Here is an 18954-nt window from a genome sequence, read left to right on the forward strand (position 1 = left end):
CTTAAGCATTTGCTTCGTATAAGCATCACATTTAATTTTGATCGTTAAACTTATTTGATATAATATGAATCATTCTTTCTTTTCAATCGATTTACTTGTTATTCCCGTTTATTGTCCCAGCTGGGTTTTTGGTCAAATTATACTTGTGCTTCACTCGCATCTTCTCTTGCTAGAAAGAGAAACTAGTTCAAACCCCTTCTCTTTTGGCACCACCCGATATCGTCGCATTACTCCGGCGACTATCCTCTGCCCGGCGCCACCGGTGTTGTCGGCGCTTCTCCGCTTTGCCACCACTTCTCTCTTCCTCTTCCTCTTCCTCCTCCTTAGTGCCATTCCGGTCGCCGGGTGGCGTCCATGGCCAAATCAACAAACAAACACCATAGCCAACACCACGACTGACCTCAAGTTCGGTGGCTCCTCTAAGTTCGTTCACCTCATATACCATATGGGACATGTCCTCACCAACACCATTCACCCTATGGCTGGTGGCAGAACTCCCAAAAGCGCATCATCCATGGCTTCCTCAACTCCATCTTCGTCGTCCATTCCAACCACCCTTCCATCGCCTGCATGTGGAAAACGGTCCGACTCTACACTGACAAGAGGATTAACAGAGATGTGAAAGATAAAGCTTCGTACAAAATAGGGAACCGGATGTGGAAATAGAAGAGAGAGGATCAGGTTCACGTACGAGAACGTACCTGATCCGTGGATTTAGAATCAATTTTCTCTCTCTTCATTTAATAGATTCTAAATCCACAGACCAGGGACATACGAGAACATTCTCGTACAAGAACCTGATCCATTCACGAAATAGAAAGCCCTAATAGAGGCATGAGGGCAATCGACGGCTTAGAGTAGTTATCAAAAGATCAACAGTATAAATTAAATGTAGTGTTTATATGGAGTAGACGCTCAAGCGCTGCCACCACTCACCCGGAATTTATATTCTCCAAAACAACAATAGGTAATTTTCAACTAGTTTAGGAGTTGCATCTTTGTTTCTACAATGGCAATGTGTGTCTTCCTACTGGACCCATATATCTTTAAAATCAAAATCCTTCCATCTATATGTATCAATCGATTGTAAGAAATTAGTTTCTTGATTTGTGTATATTGTGTATCATATAACAATAATTTTTTTTTGGCTAAATATATCTCAAATGAAGCAATTGATTTAATTAAGGAAACCTAGTATAAGCTATTTTGATTGTATTCCTTAATCGAAAGGAAGCATTACTATTATTATAAATAGGACTCTAGGTCCTCTTTCTGTCTCAAGGCTCTCAAGTCTCAACTTAAGTGCCCATTAAAAAGACATTCCTAAAAGAGACTTAAAAGGAGAAATCTATATCTAGAAATTGTCTATTACAAAGAAGACAAGATTCTAATGGTCAGCTCAAGAAGCCATTAAACCTAGATAGGGTCCATTTGATTTCGTTCCTCTTGTTTCTGTATCTTGAAAACAGTAGAAACAGTTTTTGGAAATGCAAAAAGGTGTTTGATTTTTCTATATCCCGAAATGTTTTCAATAGTATAGTCGAATTCAAGACATTAGTGAAGGCATGACGTTGTAGGAATGCAACTCACGAGTGAAGGTTTGACGATGGAGTTGCATGTATGCTTCATGGAGATGAGCTTCAAAAGGATGAAGGCAATCTAAAACTGTGAGCTTCGCACAACCAAGTTGGAATCGTTGCATTTGGATAGCGAGAAGTTTCAACACTGGGTTGGGGGTTTAGGTAGGTTGAGTGAAGTATCAGGGTTTTCAAAAATTTTGTCGCAATCCCACTTGTTTCTAGAAACTTAAAAACAAGTCTAATTTGTTTCTCCATTCTTGTTTCTAGACACAGAAATAGACATAAATTTCTGTTTCTGTTTCCAAAAACAAATGAAACGAAACAAAAAAATCAAACAGTTTTTGGGGTGTTCATCTATTTCTGAGCATAGAAAAATGGAACAACCGTTTCTAGAAACAAAATCAAACGGTCTCATTGCAAGACATCTATGGCATCATGATGCAGCATCAAGGCTTAGTACTATTATCTCTTTCATTCTTTTCTTCTCTTAAGCTTATTTTTGTCTTTTCTCATATATTTGAAATTTCAATTTTTTGGGGTGTAAGGAGGGCAAGTAGATAACCAGAGTCTCGAACTCCAAACTTGTTAATGAGCGCAGGTTTATTGTGCACCACAGCTCACTAATTGCACTAACTAGTTGTTGAAAATCCAACGTTAACAAAGACTTTTGCAGCCAAATTTACTTATCAATTGATCTTTGTTCCTATTTTATTCTTTCAAAAGGGTCCTAACCAGTTTTGAAATTTACACATTCATGAAAATCTAAGGATTAAAAAAAAAAAAAATGAAAGTGATGCGATGAAATGGTTCATTTTATTTCGCATGAAGAAGGTTTGAGCATATGTTTACATTTGGATATTAGTTTCCATTGAGCTATTCCCATGAAATATCAATCAATTGATCTTTTTTATATTGTACTGATTTAAAGTGATATCCATTGACCAATTTTGACGTCTGGGGTGAGTAACTACCAAGGTCGATGTTTTCAATTTTTGGTGTGATATTGATAGAGCTTATCATAAGGAGAAAGGCTCTTGATGAAACCCAATCTGAAGATAACATACACTTATTTTTTTAGTAAGGAGAAATTTTATTGAATAGGGCGTGAGATACATATGGAGTCAATATTACAAATATGGACTAACCATGGAGTGGAGGTAGGCAGTTTATCATACACCCCTATGACAATGCCTTTCGTGCCAAGGAATTAGCAAAAGATAACATACACCTAGTAACATATATGTTATTTCAAACGTAAAATCATTTCTTAGTTCGATATTAGTTTCATGATTGAAACTGTCAAACCAAACTGAATTATCAATTTTTAAAAAATAAAGCAAATACGCTTTTAGTGTTTTAGCCAATATAGATGATAAAACCTATTCCTTTTTAATTTTTGAGGAAAAAAAAATTAATAGATTATGACCCTATAAAATAGATGAGTTTAATTGTTGAAAATGTTAAAAACTAATCCAAACACTTAAAATAGGATCCAAATCAGGTCAAAACTAAATAATGAATCAACTAAAAAATCGAATAAAAATTTGACTAAGGCTGCATTTAGTAGTCATTCATAAAAACGTTTATGGCATTTTTTTGTTCTATGGGAACAAAAAAATAAAATAAAGCGTTTCATGCAACCTTGGTGTTTTTTCAATTTCTGGGAACGAAAGGGGGGGGGGGGGGGGGGGGGAAGGCTAGAAACGCAAAATAATGGAACACAAAACATTGTTCCGTCATTTTCATTTCATTTAAAAAAAAATGAAAACTAGCGTAATCGTTCTTGAAATAGATTCACCAAACATTTTTTTCTTTTTCTTTGGGTTTTAAAACGGCATTTTGGCACAGAAACTGAAAATTCTATTTTTGACACGACACGTCATTTTTGGAATTGAATGACTACCAAACGCAGCCTAAGTCGATTCAATTCTATTTGAAAAATGTGCTCGATTTTGATTTCCACATTATATCTTGAACCAAATTGAAAGGGAAACAGATTGACTCCTTATCCATGGTGACACTTTGTAGATTATCACGTGATATGTGACTTCTTGTAATTAAGGAGGTTTTGCTGAATTGCACCAAATTTCTGTCATATGTGGTATATCAAAGTAAGGGTATCAATCCCAAGCCCTCGCTGATTTGATCAAGTTTAATTGTTAAAAAATCGGCCCATTTATGATTATTAAACGTGTTGGGCTCAGGTTTAACCTGTTTATAAACAAATAGTATACAATGCAAGGGGTAAGATTGATGGTCACCCAGCCTCTTTACAAGCCCGCCACATTTAACCTGACCGTTTATAAATTAAAAAAAAAATATATATATATATATATATATATCAACTATTTGAATGTAATTTAAGTGTATCTTTTATAAATTGTTGATAATTTAATAAAATATATTAAAATCAACAAAGCCTCTCCTTTATAGATGAGGGGGAGTACCTTCGATACCGCTCTCTCCAAGTCGGCCATAATAGAATAGATAAGCAAAGCTTCTATTTAAATTATCTGGGTTGAGGATAGAATCATTCCTCAGGCAAGAAGAATAGACAGATAGATTGAGAACTTCTTAAATCTAAGACAATTAAAGAACGTATAAGGCACATTTAAAGCTTTATTGGTAGATTATCTTGCTGAAGACCCAATTATAGTCCGATTAAAGCCTAGAATCCGACCAAGCCCAACTCTAGATTGACTCATTATTTAAATAGGTAGGTGAAGATCCAAGGATATAGGCCTATCAGCTCGGCTAAATCGGACAGAGACTGACCGATTAATTGACATCCCTACGTCAAACCACACAAAGCCCCTAAAATAATTGTTTAATGGAATGAAATTTAGCTGCTACTCGGGTTGCAACCTAATAGCTGCCAAATTTTTTCCATTCAAATGGGGTGTCCACCATGAGTCCACAACCATCCATTGCCCCAAAACTACCATCGTAGTAGGGGCAGAGCAGAAGACATCATCTGCCTCTCCTGCCGCTGCAGAATCCACGTATTTTCACTCTCTCTCTTCCCCCTCCGTGTCTCTGCTCATCGTTCCACCGTGTCTGTAAACTAGAAGTCGAAGCAGATTTAAATCCTCTCCATTACCTTGGTTAATTTGGCGTTCGCAGTCTGCATGAAAACAAGAGGAAAGAGGTTTTTCATTTGAAAGATTTATTCACCCAAATAAGCTTAAAGTAATTGTTAGATCAAACACCAAGAAACACGAATAATAAAGAGACAATAGATCCGTACGACAGAGATTTAACGAGGTTCACACACCAGGGTGGTGTGCTACATCCTCGGGCGAAGAAGAAGATGATTCACTATGCAGAAGAGAAATTACACCCTAGCAGCGGCGAGGAAAAACTCGCCCTAAAACCCTAGCTGCGTGAAAACCCTAGAATCATGGTTTTAAGTATCGGTGCGTTTCGTGCCATATCGGTCGATACGTATCCGTATCGGTAGGCATCGGCACGATACATACCGATACGCTACGGGGAATTTTGGACCTCTTTTTGTGTATCGGCGTATCGTACGTATCGTATCGATACGTACTGATACGGTACCGATACGTACAATACTCTACGATACGAACTTTTGAAAATCTAAAAATTCCCAAGAGTATCAATACCGTATCGGTACGTATCGTGCAGTATCGAGCCGTATCGTACTGTATCGGTACGATACGGCTACTTAAGTGTGAATTTTTTGTTGTTTGAAACAAACACTTCACACTCTCACCAACAATTTTCTAGATTTTTTATGTGTTATGTAAAAACAAGTGTTCTACAACTTCCATGGAAATTTTTTATTTTTCTCAAAAAAATATATATTTTTTTATTCCGAAATTAATTTAAAAAGAAAAATCCCCAAAAAAATTTTTTTTTAGAGAATTTAGTTCATTCAACTCTTAAAAATAATGTCATAACTTATAATTACTAAATACATGATTTCAAATGAAACCCACATTTTTTCCCCAAAAAAGTGAGGGTTTCAATTTTTTTTTTTATTTCTCAGATCTAATCAAATATATTGGTCTACACTTTGTTGATTTTTTATATGTTCTTTAAAAACATTTAATCTACAACTTCTATAAAAAAAATTTAAATTTTCTACAATGAATGGGAGACCCACTACCATAAATATTTCGACTGGGGTAAATATTGTGCTTATATTCGACAAGTGTAGAATATCATCGTAGTTGCTCCTATTGAAGAAGAAGGTCCTAGCCAAGGATTTGAACCACCACGACACTCTTCACGGCACTCATCACAGTGGCAATGGCAATGAGGAAAGAAAAAACTGTAAGAAACTCAAACCTCATCATTTTGAACATTTTCAACTCAATATATTTGTCTATCAATACGATACCCTGTACTTAAGTATTTATGCATTCTACATGTTATATATAGCTTTTTTTAACTATTTTTTTATGCAAAAGTGTATAAAAATGTGTTCCATATCCATTTATGTGCGTATCTTAGCGTATCTCCGATACGATACAATACCCTCCGATACGTATCTTAATTTTGACGGATACCGATACGGAGACCGATACCGATACTTTAATCCTTGATAAGGATATAAATGAGATTCATCTTCACTCTTCTCTGTCAGTTGCTTCTCTGCTACGTTCACAGAACGAGTCCTGTTGGGACACTTGTTAGAATAGTGACCCTTTTCGCCACAACTATGGCATATGATATTCTTCACCGCAACACTATCCTTGTTGAACTCTGACCTTTTCTCTTCAGGCTTCTTTTCCTCTATACGTGGTGGAGGTCTATAAACTGAAGAAGTCTTGAGCATACCCTTCTAATAAATGGACTTCTCTTCAGCTGTCTTGGCATGAGCTGTTGCCACATCAATAGACCTGAAATCAATGTTAGCCAACTCAAGTCGAATCTCAGTACTTAACCCACTGATATATCGCATCACCCGTTGCTGGTCTGTTTCCTGAAGTTGACATCTTGAAGACAGTTTGTGGAATTCGAGGGTGTAGGAATCCACATCTTTGTTCCCTTGTTGCAAGTTAAGTAATTTATGGAACATTACCTTTTCATAATTAAGAGGAACAAATTTTTCAGTTAGGATTTGCTTCATGACCTCCCAATTGGTAACGGGTCCAAGTCTTCTGACAAACCTTGCATGTAGTACATCATCCTACCATGAACATGCATATCCAATAAACTTGGTGATGATGAGTTCACATTTCTTCACGTCTGGAAGAGATTTATACGCAAAAATTCTCTCCACTTTGGTAAGCTAGTCAAGAAATTCCTCAGGTCCCTTTTCACCACTGAACTCGGGAACCTCAACTTTGATGCCATAATCTCTGTCAGAAAATTGCCAGGTAACATCCTGTGGAACAACTGGATCAAGTTGCTGCCTCTGAGGTGTATCTTCGAACTGTAAAGTGTTGAGCTGAGGAGGTAATGTAGAGGATCCTTCTTCAGCTCATTTGTCAGACCTCTTCATAAAGGCAATCATCTCTTCCATAAACTTGTCAAACTTGGCTTCAGTCCTCTCAAGCCTAGCATCAGTATTCTGTTGGTTTTTGGCTAACTCGCGATACAATGTGCAACTTAGCATTAGTGATGTAATTTGTCATGGTTAGAAAATTGCAGAAAAATTTGCGTTGATACCACTTGATGTGGATCCGAGGGAGTCGGATCGCTTATGAGCCCACAATCAACAAATAATTTAATTTAAACAAACCAGTGGCAGTAATGTAATTTAAGGCACAACTTAAAACCCCCTTTTGAGTGAAATAGCTGAATGAGGACAGATCTGGAATTGATCCCAAAGAAAACTCAGTTCTGGAATTAATTTGGTGTTCTAATAAAGAGTGGCAGAATTGTAATTATAAGACACCAAGCTAGTAAATGGCAAACAAGGAATAACATGTGATGAGGGAGGGGTATTTTGGAATTAGAAATAAGTTAGGGACTATAGAAGATAATGGAAGAAGAGAGGGGCAGTATTGGAAACAGTCAATTTAAAAGGGAAAAATCTCACTTTTTGAAGGTTGTCTTCAACCTTCAGCAACGTACAGAACCAACGGACATTGGGACGACCTCAGATTGAGAGAGCTTCTTCAGTAGGCCTCAGTTTGGCCTGAAACTTCCAGCAAAGGGTCGCAGCATCGCGTCTTCCATAAATCCAGCACCAGAAAGTCTCGATGGCCCAGATCTAATGTGTTTGAGTCTGCAACTGGATCTGACAATGGAAAAACTCAGATCTCGGTCTGGGTTTGATTTATCACCACAAAAACCAAGTTTTGGAAGGGCTTCTCTTGGGTTTGTGTCGCCTACTGGTAGGGAACTCTCTACCAAAGACTCAGCCCAAATAGCTTAAAGGAGAAAGAGATCGATCCTTTAAACTAAGGTTGCAACTGTCGTGCAGAACAGGGTAAGGAAAAAAACCAGAGAATAATAGAGAGGAAATAGGAGAAGGAAAAAGAAGATATTAACAAATTTCAGAGAGGGAGGAAGAGGGATCGGCAGTAATGGATTCAAACCCAAATTCTTCAACTTCATTCAATTATTCAAAAATCTAAAACTGAACTTCTCCATCGTTTACATGTCCAATATAAAGGAAGAAAAATCAAACAATTAATGGCAACTGACTTAAAATGGAAACTAATCTAAAATTGGAAACTAACTAATTTCAAAGAAATTGTTTCTAAAACAAAAGAAAATCAAATAAAAAAAAAATTTTTTTTCCTAAATCCATCGTGCATCTGCATCACCCACAGAGTGGAGAAGGGCCAATCGGTCTGGGGAAGAGAACCACAAACCCTAATCCTAACATCTGAATAGAATAGTTCGTAGCTGCCAACACAAAGGAGCACAATTGGAGAAGAGGTAGCCATAGCGGAGGAGCGCTAGCCTTGCGAAGGCCACTACCAAGTGGGCAGCTGGCCTAACGGATGGGTCCCCAAGGAGAAAGCGCACTGGCCTTTCTGAGGGCAACGCCTGAGTGGCTTCCTACCAAGAGCGGCCCAGTGGGCTGGTGTTGAAGAGCCTACCGCCAATCGGAATAAGAAGTCTAAACCACAAACCGAAAGGTTGGCTGCCGACGGTCAGCAAGCCCAATGGGGTAGGCAGACAATGAGGGTGGAGGCCAACGAATGGAGCAGGCAGAAAGACCAAGTGAATCCGGCATCCAGAAGGGTAGCCACGAAAGGGTGACAATTAACGGGATAGCAGGCCTGGCGAGAGTGGCATCCAAAAGCCTGCAGGCATGATGAGCAGCAAAGCGTGAAGTAAAACCGCGGGAGCATACAAGCCAGTTGACAGACGAAACGAGCTTGATGGCAACCGGAAGGGCAGGCATCAGTAGGCCTGACGGGAAATGCGTTTAAAAGGGTAGCAGGCCTGGCAGGACGATGACTGGAAAGCAACTAGCCAAGAAGGGGCTAGCACCAAGTCATCTACTAGCCAAGTAGGGCAAGCAGCCAGAGGGAAAACGAGCCGAGCAGTTGTAGCTGCCTCAACACCGATCGAGATGGCTGACACTAGCAACAACGAGAGAAGAAGGGAAAGGGAGCGGAGGAGGAGGAAGAAGGGAGAGGGAGAAAGAAGAAGAAGACAAGTAGGGAATTACCAATTTGGGTTTTATTGTGTTTCTATTTTGTGTTAGTTTAGGTCTTAGGGAATAGTTAGGAGATTTTATTTTATTTAAGTCTTATATTTTTATTAGGATGTTTTAATTTTGGTTTATTATAATTATAAATAGGCATGTAACCCGATTAATTGGGTAGAGAATTGATGAATGAACTTGTTTGATTTGTTATGGTGCCGAATTGGTTCCTGGCAATGGTCAAGTGACCTTCACCTTCCTTCCCCCTTGTGTGCTCTCTCCTTTCTCTCTTCTTTGATCCCTCATCTTTTATTCTCTTCTCTCTTCCCATACTCGGCTCCTAACGATACCTTGGGGTTTAGAAAATCAGTTTTAACTCACCTATATCCTTTCCTTTAGGCCTAAAACTTCGAGGACTTGTCTAAAAGGCAACTTAGCTTGTCCAGTTTGAAGCTAACCCAAGTCGTGGTTAGAGACATTTGAACCCATCTCCACTGCTGGCACTGTTCACTCCGCCCAGGAAAATTTCAAAGGTTTATATTGTACTGGATTGTTGGATGTTGGAGCCACAAAGGACTGCAATAGGTAGAGTATTGGAGTAGCTTCCCTTTCCTGATTGTGTGTTGAATGATGCAGTATTGACTGAGATCTTCCACTAGATTTGAGTCTCCCTATTGTTGGGTTTTCTTCTTGTCAAAGGTTGAAGTAGACTCCCTCAATGGGGCATTTTTTAACTTGAGTTATCTAATTGGATGTGCCCATAAGCGATCCAACTTGGGTTTTGAACCCCCCGGATTTGCATCAAGGGGTATCTAAGCCGAAGCCCTCTACTCCGATGGTGTTTGACCCTAAATTGATTGCCCTTATGGAGATGTGTTGGAAGTGATATAAGGATGAATTGATGGATATCCGATCGAAATTTTGGGAACTTTGATCAGATTCTCGAAAGCTTACCATTTCTATGATAAAGTGTGCAGCATTATAGAGGACAGGTTGGTGGTGGAAGAAAGTCGAAATTGAACTTGATGATCAAGATGAACTGAACGGTTTGATCAAGGTTTCTGTTGAAGAACTGATCGATGGTCCGATTTCAGTCATTAACCCCACAATCAGATTCCAATCGAAGGGTTGTCATTTTTTAATGACCATCAGGATGACGGTTGATCGTTAAATGTGCTGAATCTTTGCCCCATCAAAGCCGATGATCATAGATGCTGATTGAGTCGTGGTGATCCTCTCCTTTAAAACTCGTGTGGTCGAGGCTTTTTCCACATCGAGGGAGTTGATGCAAAATCATAGCTAAACCGGGTTGACCCTTCTGGAAATCTCGACCAAGACGAAGCAGGTCTAAATTGGTGTTTTGGGTTCAGTAGATGTCTTAATTATTTAGGAAAGATTGAATTATTTATTTTGGGGAATATATGTAGACAAGTAGGGAATTACCAATTCGGGTTTTATTGTGTTAGTTTAGGTCTTGGGGAATAATTAGGAGATTTTGTCTAATTTCAATCTTAGATTTTCATTAGGAAGTTTTTAATTTTGATTTATTATGAGTAGGCATGTAACCCAATTCATTGGGAAAATAATTGATGAATGGTTGTGTGACCTTCACCTTCCTTCCCCCGTTGTGTGCTCTCTCTTTTCTCTCTTCTTCTATCCCTTATCTCACCTCTCTTCTATTCTCTTCTCTATTCCCATACCCTGCTTCTCACGATACCTTTGGGTTTGGAAAATCAGTTAGAATTCACCTGTATCCTTTCCTTTGGATCTGAAACTTTGGGAACTCGTCTAATACCTTAGGGGGACTCAGTCTGTCCAGTTTTAAGCTAACCCAAGTCGTGGTTAGAGACATCTGAACCTATCTCCACTGCTGGTACTGTTCATTCTGCCTAGGAAAATTTCGGAGGTTTATATTGTACTCGATTGTTGGATGTTGGAGCCACTAAGGACTGCAATTGTTAGAGTATTGGAGTAGCTTCCCTTGCCTGATTGTGTGTTGAATGATGCCATATTGACTGAGATCTTCCACCAAATTTGAATCTCATTGCTGCTATGTTTCAATAATTGAAGAAGACTCCCTCAATCCCACGTTCTTGGACTTGAGTTATCTAACACTTGGACGGGCCCATAAGCAATCCGACTTGGATTTTGAACCCCTGATTGCATCAATGTGGAGTTTGTCTTGGTTAACCAATCTGTTTAACAAGATTATGAACGCATGAAAAATGCTAGATGATTGAAGGAGAACATTTTAGTTCTGATCTACAAAAGTAAGGGTGATAACCAGAGTTGCAATAGTTGTAGAAGTATAAAACTAATGAGTCATAGTACGAAATTATGGGAGAAGGTTATTAAAGCCCAATTGAGAAGAGAGATTCGTATCTCGGAGAACCAATTTGGTATTATGCCAGGTAGATCCATGACGGAAGCTATTTTCCTACTGAGGAGGCTTGTGGAAAGATATAGAGCCCGTAAAAAGGATCTCCATATGGTCTTTATTTACCTAGAAAAATCCTATGATAGAGTTCCTTTGAGGATTAATCCTACATGTTCTTCTGAAGTGAGGGGTGTCGAGTAAATATGTGGATATAATTAAAAATATGTATGAGGGTGTGGTGATTAGTGTGAGATCTATGGGAGGTCAAGGCAAGGAATTCTCAGTTACAGTTGGGTTACATCAGGGATTAGCCTTAAGCCCTTACTTGTTTTTTCTTATCATGGATGATGTAACCAAGAGCATTCAAGATGAAGTCCCGTGGTGTATCTTCACTGATGGTATCGTTTTGGTGGATAAGAGAAAAGAAGGAATTAAGATTAACTCTAAGTTGGAGTTATGGAGATCAACATTAGAAACAAGAGGTTTTAAGATTAGTAGATCGAATATGGAATATATGAGGTGTAACTTTAGTCACCCTATGACAAATAACGATATGGTGAAAATTGAGGAGGGGGAGATACCACAAAAAGTGACTATTTTAGATTTTTGGGGTCAACCATAAATTAAGAAGTTGACATTTGGAGTCAAAAGATCCCGTTCCAAGATAAATTCATTAGGAACTCGAATTTATTTTGGATCTACTCCATTGTCTAGGAATTGGTTGATCGGTAAAGATACATATACTTGGTGACCCACCCAAGAAAGAGACCTATGTCCTAGTAACTCTGCCAAGTGGTGATTCAACGTAAGATTCTACATCTTTGAACTGAAACAATTTTGGAGCAACTTTGTGATAATGGAACCAACCAACAAAAAGAATTAAAGCTGCAAAGACCAATGTGTATGGGGCAGAATGCTGGGAAGTTTAGAAGTGTCATATAGAGAAGCTATATGTAGCAAAGATGAGGATGTTAAAATGGAAGTGCAGAAAAATTAGGAAGGATAAAGTAAGGAATGGTCGCATTAGAGCTGATTTGGGAGTTGCCATGATCAATGACAAGCTCTGAGAAAATCGTTTGAGGTGGTATTGCCATGTCCAATGGAGGCCAAGGGATGCTGCAGTAAGGAGTGATTTGATTCAGATTGAAAGATCTAAAAGAGCTACGGGCAAACCCAGAATGACCATAGGAGAAGTGGTTGACACGCATAGTCTAGGTCTTGTCCCAATTATGACCTCGGATAGAGCCGATTGGAGGGCAAGGATCTATGTAGCCAACCCCATTTAACTGAGATTTTCCTAACTTGCTGATGTCGGGCTTCTTTTCTCTTTTACTTTCATTTCCCCTTTTCTTGTTGTGTTTTTTGTTTCTGCTCGGATCCATATAGCCAACCCCATTAAGTTGGGATAAGGCTGAGTTTTTTTTTGATGATGAGTTTTAGGAATGGAGTGAGCAGATAAGGATAAAGCAATGCTATTGAATGGGAAATGGAAGGTGAGAGACAGGAACAAAATTTTCTATAAGATAAGGAGTCATGGATTTCTGGGTAGAAGAGTGGTTACCTTTGCGAAGAGCTGATGAAAGGTAAGTTCACCCTAGGTAAACAAACCCCAATAACACAATTCTCAATCAAGTACAGCTCAAATAAAACCCTAAAGCAGGGCTGAAATATGAACTCAGAGAATAGGGCATTTAGAGGGCTCACATTTGAACAAAGCAGGTCCAATATTGAAGTAAAATAATCCTCCAGCGGTCCAACAGATCAGCAGAACCTCAGCAACAGCAGAAGTCAACCCAGGCTGGAATAGGGTTTCGGCCAGTGCCCAGCTAGGAGGAGAAGCCTGCGGCTCCTTCCTGGATGGGTCAGACTAGGCTGAAATCCTGGTCAAAGGTGCTCCTTGGGGTGGTTCTCAAATCCTCCATAGGGGTTTCGAATTTTGGGAGTTATCTCCAAATCGATTCGGCTTCAAAAACCCTGACAGGTCAAATTGATTCTGACTATGAGGCTGGTTCTTCGATCTGATCTTCTGGCTGCTTCTGATCTTCACACAAGCTTGACATCAACACTCACTCTCTCTCACAGCAATCAACAAAGAGAATTTAAGAAGAAGAAGAGAAAAGAAAGATGAAGAAGGATAGCTGTGGGAGGGATAATAGATTATCTCAGCCTGGGCCTCTCACCCACAGCTATCTCAGCTATTGTTTATCATTTCTCAGGAGATTGGAGCAAGCATTGGCCGCAAATTTCTTCATTCGTTCATCCTCTAAATTGGTACAACAGCCTCTTTTAACTAGAAAGTAGAAACTTACAAAATGGAAGCTAGTTCCCAAACAGGAAACTAAAATAAAATAGAAACTAACATAGTTTACAACTAATCTCTAACTTGAAGCCTAAGAAATCATAGAAGGCAATTACTAGGGACATTCTAGAAGAAAACTCAACTTGTGCAATGCATCTTTGACCAGCCAAACATGAGGCACAAAATCACAGCTGTAAGAAGAGATCGCAGGCAGCAAAGGTCTTCTGGACAGATGTATTTGGCTGACTCGATTGGCAATTTGAAGGGTCTTCTAGAAGCTCAAAACTGGAAAGTAAATATGCACTAACAAGGGGGTATCCTATGCTGGCCAATGGGCTGCTGATGTAGCCAGCATAGGGTCCAAAAGTTGGACCAGCTAGGCTCGATCAGCCCAAGGCTGGCTGGGTCTTTTTTCTCCTTCGATAGTGAAGGCCAGCATGTGGATCTACATCAAGAGTAACTGGTAAGTCATCAAAAGACGAGGTGGGAGCAGGAGCTTCAGCAGTAGATGATGTACTCCTTAATTAGATGGAAGATCTCCGATCAGTCTCAAAAGGGGAAACAATTTGTGCATACCTGAGTGGCTGATAAAAACCCTAAAACTCAGATAAGGTTGATGGCCAGGTTGAAATGACCAGAAGGAATCGATTCAGTCAACAAAAAGAAAAAAACTCATGAAACCAGGTACCGCCAGTAAAAATTTGGATAACTTGATGTAGATAGATTAACTCCATGAACGATCTTCAGCAGGGAGTATTCTTCATGTAGATAGCATCACTGAAGAGTTTTCCATTGACAGACTTGGTCTTCATTGTAGAAAGCTGCAGCGAAGGGTGGCTGCACACCACAGGAGAGAGATCTAAGTAGAACCTCTCAAAACAGTATTGTTGGAGATTCTATGAACTGATTAAGCCCGCTCTAATACCATCAAAACAATATTAGAAAAGGTGAACCAGTACTAACAAACTAGAAAGGAGGAGGAGGATTGAGGAAGAAGAGAAGAGACTGCCAAAGAATAGCAGTCGCTACCGCAGTAGTCCCCTTCCCGACATTATATAATATTCATGAATTACAATACCGCAAGCATACCACCCTCCAGTCCTAGTGGTAGTAGAAGTCTCACAAGATTACTTCATAATGGTAAAATGAAATTGGAATAGAACTAATTGCTACAGGAACAGACAACAATGCCCCTATGGTATCATAAACACAACATAACAGTAGCATGAGTCTAATATGTAAATTTTTCATATGAATAGCATCTGACTAAGATGATTTAAAGAGGAAATAGATGCAATGTGTATCTGACATCAATATCCTTGGTTTCTCCCTTTTTGTTCTCGCTTCAGTGCATCCATTTAAGTCTCTGGTGCAATCACTTTGTGTTATTGCTGTTTAGTTGATAGATTCATGAGTTGTGTATTTTGTTCATTCTAGTGCACGTAGTTTCTCTTGAACTTCAAACTGCACTTTGTGAAATTTGTCTATTTAATGCCGATGAACATGCACCTATGATTGGGTGAAAAAGAACCTACGATCTTCTGCTCACAGTTGACTGATTACCAGGAGAAAACATTGTATAAGCAGCTAATATTTCTGTTTATCTTACTGAAATATTCTCTTAGATACGGAGTCAATGACATGGACACAAGTGCAAAGAAGATTTATAGAGCTGCCTCTGGAACACCAGAGGGCCATGCCATTATATTTCTTGCACACAATGGACCTACAGGTGTGTCAGACTCTAAATTTTACTGCTACTTTCACTATTTGTTCCTTGACAAGTGATATTTTCCTCCAAGAACTCCTACCTTCATGTTGTGTGCAGGTCTAGGATCCAAGATAAATGACATTTGTGGAAGAGACTGGGTATTTGAAGGTGGCGACCACGGGGATCCTGGTAAAGATTTTTTGTCATGCAATTCATGCTTATCCATGTGTTTTTATCATGCTCCTTGATGTTTAGAATATATATGCTCCTCAATATTTAGAACATAATCTTGTGGTACAGATCTGGCACAAGCGTTATCTGAGTTGAAAGAAACTACCCAATTCTCTATTCCGTTGGTTGTGTTCGGCCATATGCATAAAGAGTTGGCATATCAAAATGGTCTTAGAAAGATGATTGTGGTTGGGGCTGACAACCCTATTTACCTTAATGGAGCTATTGTACCAAGGGTGAAAAGATTGATTGGTGAACAAGGACATAGTAGCAACTCCATGACAGATGATGAGATGTCTCTTCCTGAACCTGATTCTGAAGGAACAGTGCGGGCTTTCACTTTAGTTGATATTTTGGATGGGAAGTTGGAGAAGATAGCTGAGACTTGGGTTTCGGTGATTGGAGATAAGACGGCTGTAGAAGAGGAGCATGTACTTTTTAATCGTGGTGCTTAGGCTCCTGAATCCAATTTCCAGTCTCAACATACCGTATACTTGGTTTCGTAGTTGTCAAGTCTCTTGTAAATTACTGTAATTATGATATTGAAGAAATATTCACACTGATATGTCAAACTGATCTGTAAAATAATGTTTCAATCCCTTTATGGGTATGTTTTATCTGGTAAAATAAACGTATTGTGGCAAACTAATTATCTTTGAAATATGATGCTATGTTTTACATGAATGTTCACACCATCACAATTCAACATAACAGAGGGAAGCAGGTGAGAACAGATCTGTTCTCAATTGGAAATGGAAACAGAGCTTCATGGGAAAGTTTTGGTTATTGTGGAAGCTATAATATGGTTGCAGTATGCTGAATGCACTATTTTGGAGTCTTTTAACTATTGACACTTACAGTGGTCTTGAAATTTCTTCTTTCCTCTTCTTGCAAAGTGAAACTTTAAGGGCATTGGAATTTGATAATTTTCATTTTCCACTGCAGAGTAGCATTTAATATTTGTATGCTTTAGCATCTATTCTTAGAATGGCTAAGAGAGTTTTATGAAAGCATAGAACATCTGTCCAACATTACCATGACAAGAGACAGCTGCTGTAAAAAGAGGGTTCCATTATAATAGTTATCTCATCTGAAATTCTTTCACATTGCTTCACAGAGAACTCTCATAATATTCATTTAAACAGTTTCCACTCAGTTTTCAACAGCCTGAAAATTTGATATGTACATTCCACTGTGATCAAAGTTATTTGTTTCCCATGTCTATTTATCTATATGGGTCATCTTTTCACATACCTAATAAATTCCCTTTGATATACCTCTCGGGCGGTGGGATCCCATATGGGAAGAGACGTTGAGGAGCTGATCCAGATATAAATCCAGTGGATAGATCGGCGGCATCCAACTGAAAGTTGTCATTCCTTGGATTATTTAACTCACCTGGATTAACTAATACTTAATGAACAGTTGCAGGTTGCCTTTCTTAGTAATTAGCAATGCAACTAAATCTATAAATATATATCTTACTTTTGGCTTTAATTATCTAAAGAAAGTAACAGATTCTATCATCTTAAGCACCAACTTCCAAGCATTTTTAAGGGCTTTTGAGCCGGTCTTTCCTTTGGAAGACTCTTAGATTGAAATAGTTGTTAAAATTACAGCTTTGCTCCACTGCTTTTGGTGGGATTTGGGGTTGGGTGTTGCTTCAGGCACAAACAAAATAATAAAGTGATTATTTTACGTAGGCCACATATACTACTAACTTTAAAGTTATTTTGACTAAATATCCATAAGATCATGCATTTTTCTCTTAATTAAATGGCTTGTCTAACTATTGTAACAGATGAATCTAATCATCTCATCATTCATCATATTCTCTTTGTCATCTAAAAGAAAAGAAAAAGAATTGAATCCCCCAATCATGGTTCTTGCTCTACCCTTCCATTTGACTTCATTTAGCGTAGTATCTATTGTTGTTTACTCAATCTGGGTGACCCAAGAAAGTGAAGAAAGGAAAAATGTTTTCTATAGGAAAGTGTAGGGGCTGCGCCTGAACACATTTGGGGTTGGGGTTGGGGTTGGGGTTGGGGTTGGGGGAGGGGGGGGGGGGGGGGGGGGGGGGAGGGAATTGTCAGCTTGACCCTTTGAAATGGAATAATGACCTCTTGCCTGACGCTACTGCATGCTCTCTCATTGGGGCTACTGCATGCTCTCTCATTGGCTTCCAATCACGCATAGGGGCCACACTTCCCTGTGAAGAAAATACACAATTTAAGAGATTGGATTCTGCACTAGAATTGGTTACCGCTGATTCAGATCTGACTTGTATCCTAATTGGCTTGAATCAGGTCCGATTAGAATCCAAAGATTGGCCGATTGGATCCCAATTCCTTTAGCTATATACTCATAATATGATACCATGCATCTTGAGTTATTCTGTTGATTGTCTTCGTATCAATCTTCAATGTCAATGCACGAAGAACTAATTCCAAGAATCATAATTGAATAATCTTTAAAATAAGGGCCATCTTTTCTTTTCCTATCCTTTCTCCTCCTCTTTCTCCTCCTCTACCTGGATAAAAGTCCTTTCTACCTGTTGGCTTTCCAGTAAGCGTATCTTGTCCTTGAGTAGAGAGTGGATCTAGATAGACATGACCTTTTGTGAATCTAATATTTGTGACAGTGTTGGAAATCTTCTCTTTTGTCAACCACATTTGGATGGAGTGTAATCTCAATAGATGGACTCTCAATTCCCGCTCTTTTGATATAATTTGAAAGTCTATCTACTCACCCACCCGTGGGTTTGCCCAAATGATTAAGGCGAACTGGGGATTGTGTGTATTAGGCACACGGTTTCAGGTTCGATTCCCCATTTGTGCATTTGTGATTTAAGTGGAAATCATAGTGGTGGGTTGCTGTGCTAGTCTCCCCGAGGATTAGTCGAGGTGTGCATAAGCTGGCCTCGATACTTTGGTTGAAAAAAAAAAAAAAAAAATTCCATCTACTTCGGAGTTAGCTCAAAGCTTGGTTACATTCATCATAGATTAGTTCGTGATTCCCTAGGGAATAGATTTATCCCCCCCCCCCCTTTTCATTTGAGCCCCCAGCTTTGTAGGGGCCATCCCCTTTCCTTTTAGCTGTTTGCGCCCCCCTCTCCCTCTTCTCCCCCTCATTTTCCTGGTGTATCTTTCTTCCTTTTGTAATGAATTTATTATTTCA

General features: G+C 39.0%; 1 protein-coding gene across 1 annotated transcript in view; it reads left to right on the plus strand.

Annotated features, from left to right (window-relative positions):
* Nucleotides 1–16422, plus strand: part of LOC122082030 — a 28977-nt gene extending 12555 nt beyond the window's left edge. Inside the window, exons 7-9 of the mRNA XM_042649529.1 lie at nucleotides 15461–15567; nucleotides 15664–15735; nucleotides 15847–16422. Of these exons, the coding sequence (XP_042505463.1) occupies nucleotides 15461–15567; nucleotides 15664–15735; nucleotides 15847–16232 (565 nt within the window). The 3' untranslated portion in view covers nucleotides 16233–16422. The remainder of the gene's footprint in view (nucleotides 1–15460; nucleotides 15568–15663; nucleotides 15736–15846) is intronic.
* Nucleotides 16423–18954: the final 2532 nt, after the last annotated feature.

This window comes from Macadamia integrifolia, chromosome 6, assembly GCF_013358625.1.
Source record: "Macadamia integrifolia cultivar HAES 741 chromosome 6, SCU_Mint_v3, whole genome shotgun sequence".
NCBI classification, from domain to species: Eukaryota; Viridiplantae; Streptophyta; class Magnoliopsida; order Proteales; family Proteaceae; genus Macadamia; species Macadamia integrifolia.